At 38.0% G+C, this 5,510-nt stretch overlaps 1 protein-coding gene across 1 annotated transcript; it reads right to left on the bottom strand.

Moving 5' to 3' along the window:
• Positions 1-236: 236 nt before the first annotated feature.
• On the bottom strand, positions 237-4,567 carry LOC119022494 (galactose-specific lectin nattectin-like). The gene is made up of 7 exons (XM_037103450.1): positions 4,439-4,567; positions 3,503-3,558; positions 3,247-3,262; positions 2,144-2,223; positions 1,840-1,974; positions 1,647-1,758; positions 237-602 (listed from the first exon to the last, which is right to left on the bottom strand). Exons 2-7 carry the CDS (start codon positions 3,554-3,556, stop codon positions 538-540), a joined length of 462 nt encoding a protein of 153 aa, XP_036959345.1. The 5' UTR covers positions 3,557-3,558; positions 4,439-4,567; the 3' UTR covers positions 237-537.
• Between the last annotated feature and the right edge of the window lie 943 nt (positions 4,568-5,510).

Genomic DNA, 5,510 nt, shown 5'->3' on the forward strand with positions numbered 1-5,510 from the left:
CTGATGTTTGGTGTACATTTGCCTCCTCAAAACTGCCAAGAAAAGGACTCAGAAATATGCTAAAAATATCAAAATACGATGGAGGGAGGCTTTAAGTTAAAAGTACTTGTTACATCACTGCTGTGAGTTTTGTCTGTCATCAACTCTCTGACAGGAAGTGTGACAGTCTGGTCACCAAATACAAGCCTTAAACACACACACACACGCGCACACACACACAAAATCAAAGAAACGTATTGTGCTTAAAGAATATTTTTATTTCGGTGTATTTTTGTTTTTTGTATTGACTGTGATTGAAAAGAAAGATAGTGAATATATGACAGTTAATGAGAAAAAAATCAAAAATGTTAAATGATTTCAATTTCCTATGCTGCCATTTACTGATTTGGTGGATTCTGATTTGAAGGATTAAATGAAAAGTGAATCATCAGAGAAAATCTGCTCTTATTTAAGTGTAACATCAAAGACAAAGTAACGTCGTCATGGTGGAAGTGGCATCATGTCGGTACACAGGAGGGCAGATGGAGGATGGAGGCATCAACGTCCCCCCACACAAACAGAAGCCAACTTGGAATCACATGTGAAATCATTCCAATTGTCCCCTGTAAGAAGAAAAGAGTGACTGAGTACAACAAACAGGGTTCTTGCAGGTTTCAGTAAGTCAAATTTAAGACCTTTTTAAGACATTTTAAGACCACAAAAATGAAAATGTAAGACCTTCACAACGCATTACCAAAAAAAATTAAAAATCAAATAAATTCTGAAAAAATCTTTTTATTACAATGAGTTCAGTCATTAACAGATAAACAGGCAAAAACAAACTTGCCGTCAGACAGAATATATTTAATTCTATATTAATTAAAAAGCGCACTGCAACTTACAAATGCAAGAAAAAGAAGCAAACACTCACACACTCTCTCCCACACACACACACCGGTAAAGTACCAGTGGAACCACGAAAGACTAAGAGGTCAGAGAATGAACAGATCAAAACAGAGTAAACGGCAGCTATCCGGCCTCAAATCCACCTGCGGCCGCGGCGTCCCCTCCTGCTGCCCCAGCCAGCCGCCCCACACATACTGGCCTACCGCCTGCGCAGCCACGCGAGAGGGGACGGGAGAGCCGTGGACTGCGATCACTCTGAGCAGCACGTGAACTGCAAGAGAATATTTTCTCGCCTTTCCCCTGATGATCTGGATACGTTGCTAAGTGTTTCACTAGTCGCTTTTTAGAAATAAAGTCGTTAAGAGGGTCTGAAAAGTCTCTAAATCTAGCGAGAAAGTTGCCAAGATGGCAACACTGTACGTACATTCCAACACGAATATCCCCCAGAAACTACACACAGCCAGCTTCTCTGTGGATGAACGAGGGTAAAACAGATTTTAGACCTGACTAAATGACATTTAAGACCTCAAATGAAAATGTGGCCCTTCTTAAGACGTTTTAAGGCCTTAAATTTAAGGTTCAGTATTTTAGACTTTTTAAGACCCCGCGAGAACCCTGAACAAATGTCTCTGCAGTTAGGATAAGGGTGAGGGTTAATGTTGTGCTTGTTTAACAGACAAATGAAGAAAATATGAGCACAGTTTTTATCCATGTTTCTTCTCAATTAAAAATACCATTAGGTTTAGAAATAATATTCGTACCTTCGTAGTTGATGTGGGTACAGTGTTCTTTACCAGCTTTATTGTTGGGCTCATTGCGAGCCCAGTGACTGAAGACAAACCTCGACCCATCAGTCCACAGCCACTTTCCCTCCTGGAAGAGAAAGCTGATTGCTGAACAGTTGCACTGACTGCAAGTTACAGATTTGTCTGTAGTCTTCAAGTGTAGACTCACCTGAATTGCATCAGACAGCCCAATCCAGGCCCACACATCAGAGCCAGAGGCTCTTCTGACAATTCCCCTGATCCAGTTGTACTCATTGACATTGTGGATTGAGGCCAGGTTCCCACCAAGGCGGATGCAGTTGAGCTGATGGAGGAGACGGTGGGAGAAAACAGAAACACAAAATCAATATGGAACATCTGAAAGCATGTATGCAGAGAAGAATAAGACAGAAGAGAAATACAAACAGGTTCTCAAAAGCTAAAACTTGACCATCAAGTACCTGAAGGCCAATAGAGAGTTATTAACTACGCACCTCTGCCTCAGCCATCGTCAGTTTTCTGGTTTCAACAATGAAACAGCGCGACCCAAACAGAGACCAACCAGGAGGACAGGCTGCATCACAGTTTTCATGTTAGACAGACAAACAGGATGAGGCTCAAATCTGAGTCAGAAGTTTTACATCATATTCATTGGGGTTGGCAAGACACTACAGGTGAATTACATAAATAATTCAACTGATAGACATCACCATGAAAATTCCCCAGTTGATCACTTACATCAAAGCTGAAATATGTCAGAATCTTTGTTTTTAAACCATTCAAACATTAACTAAATTTATCAACAGAATGTGAAATAATGTTGACATAATGTCAACTATATCAATGTATTCTATTAGAGAGTTCTACTGAAGTTAGCATGTAAAGCAGCTAGCACTGGGCCTGAAAACAAACTCTTTCTGCCAGCAATCTAAAGCTCCTGTGCAGGCGGTGTAAACACCAACATTCCCCCAGTTGTCTGGCTAACAGGCTGTAACAGTAGCTACAATCATGGATGTAACATAACACTATTGTAGAACTTCAGAAATAAATGATGAAACATTGGGTAAATGGGCGTAATTGTTCAACTAATTAATATCACAATGAAACTATTTTTTCTGAAATTATATCACCAAGGAGGATCTATTTATTAAATATGCAATAATTTCAATTTAAATGTCTAGATCAGAAATTTGGACTAAAACAGACACATAAATGTGTATTTCAGTTGTTTTATTTAGTCTGAAAGAAGACATGTTGAAGATTAATGTATAAATATGATGGCTTCTCCTGTAGTGTCTCCCCTTTATAAGAAATCAACTTCCCTAACATACACCCACACCATCAGAATCATTTAAAAGGTGCTGTACTTACTTGAGCTCACTTCATATAATTTGTGTCAGTGGTTTATATAAACAGTCTGATGACATTGTGTAATTTTATCGCTCCGTCTCAGAATGATAACAGCATTTATTTGCATTGATCAGAGTGTTTGGTGGCGTGTTGGTGAACTGCTCTGTGTAATGACTCGAGCAAACCACATGATGTGTTCTGGATGAACTTCCATCACTGGACAGAGTTGAAAGTTGCAGCTACCTACCTGCAGCAGCAGACACCTGTGAACATGAACAAGACATTCATTAAATCAGCTCAGAAGGTGTTTGTTGTTGTTAAATTAAGAAGTAGAAGAAGACGAAGAATTATTACTGATAATTAGTTTGAAGAAAAAAGGGACATAAAGTGAGAATGTCATACTGCTGAGGATGAAATAATAATTTCAGAGAAGCAGAAAGGGTTTAATGAAGGTCTAAATAAACCAAATGATTTAAAAAAATGTAAGATGCATCATCACTTACGTCCAGCAGTCCAACAGCCAAACAGAGGAGCACGAGAGGAAGAGCTGACGCCATCTCTAGAAAGTTACATTAAAGAAGTTAGGCTGTTCAGATATCAACTGACAATCAAAATTACAGTAACTCATAGGTACTGCTTATATACTTCAGTTAGTGAAAGTACTCTCATTACACTTCTGGTTCAACAGTTCAATAGTAGATACTGCAGGTAAACTTGTTTTATTGAAATAGCTCAATATCAACATATGTTAAAGGAAAACAAGAATTTTAAATCAGAAGAGAAACATCTGCCTGAACAAACTTAATAATCAAAATCTCTTCATTTTCATGACTACAGACACAATTTGTACTGTTTTACTTTGTAAAACTAGAAAGGTGACAGGGTCCGCCACATAAACAAACAGTGTTCTGGGACCTTATTTCCCACTAAGAACAGCCTGTTTATTCATGAGTGGACAAAAATCAATATTTCTGAGATGGTATTGTTACTTCATTATTATTACTTTCTTTTAATATCACAGGGTTTTTATTTCAGTATAATATGATGAGTTAATCCTTGAGCAAAATATTAAGTAATATGTATGACCCAAATATTCTTAAACTCTTCTATATACTTGTCAGTATATAAAATGTATACTTATGTTGTTCATTTGCATTTATATCTGGTAAGTGTATGAAAAATAAACTTTTAGTTACTTTAACTTTAAAAGAAGGATATCATTAGCACACTCAAATAAACTTATTTCCTGGAAGGGAAGGTAGCACTGTAAATAAGTACAACCTAGACAGAGATTGCCTCATTAAGTGGACACCATGCAATCAGCTGATATATTTTGTTTTTCTACAATTAACTGTAAATCAGCACTGGGTAACTGTCCTTTTCTAACAGTCTTTTCTGTGAAGCTGGTGCTGTGATGAAAGACAAAGTTAAAAACTTACCGTGTTATGATGATCAGATTCAAGTTGCTCGTGCAGCAGCAGGTTGAAGGATGTCTTGACAAGAGAACTCAGCCTTTATATAGTTTTTCTGGGCGCTTGTTTCTTTATCTTGTTTGTCATCCACTGTCCACAAGGATATCTACTGTTTTAGGTAAATACTGTTTTACATATTGCCACAGCCTTGGCTAAATTTGTTCCTCAAACAATTCTATAAAAACATTCTAGTTGAGAGATCAGCTCTACTTGATACGGTGTAAAGTATCACCATACTTGAGAAGAAAACAAATGAAAGTTTCCTCCCCATGGACAACCTGTCGCGTCTTTCTGGTATTGTGATCATCAGCAAACAAAGCTAGAATCAACGTCTTGTGTTTGAATGCCTCCACGTAACATCTAAGTAGGAGTGTTGACCTTTATGATTCCAGGGAATAACTTCCAGTCAGACACATGCCGTCTACACTTGGAGACCATTTTCACAACTACAGGATTGATAGAGCGCTTCTCCACATGGTGCAACAACAATCACCTGAAAATCAATATGAGCAAAACCAATGACCTTGTGCTGGAACGCTGGGGTATATCTGTTAGTATGTAAGTACATTAAGAGAAAATTCAGTATCTGACAGAATGTGAAACACAATCACCACTTCTTTTCCTGCGTTGTGGCATTGAATATGGGTCCCAAATATCTGTTTTCAGTCTTCTTGATTTTCCAATAATCCATATGAGATGTAATCAGAAAATGCTGAAGTTTTTCATACAGTGAATACTGTAACTCAATAAAGTAGTGTCTAATGCACTCTACTGAGTGCCATTCTAGTTATTTAACTGTCTAATGACAAAGTGTAGCTCATTATCAATATGCACCGATGCATAACTGCTACCCTGAATTCAAATGCAGGACACCTGTCAGGAGCTTCATTGTGTCATGTCGCATGTTGACTGACACTTAAGTGTTTCCACACAACAAACATGACGATGGCTGTTGTATGCAGATTCCTCTCACCTGCTGTGAGCAGCATTTCTTCAGCATGAATAATTTTGTGTCAGTCTTACTGGAAACACACAATAA

Source organism: Acanthopagrus latus, chromosome 7 (assembly GCF_904848185.1).
Source record: "Acanthopagrus latus isolate v.2019 chromosome 7, fAcaLat1.1, whole genome shotgun sequence".
In the NCBI taxonomy this organism is placed as follows: domain Eukaryota; kingdom Metazoa; phylum Chordata; class Actinopteri; order Spariformes; family Sparidae; genus Acanthopagrus; species Acanthopagrus latus.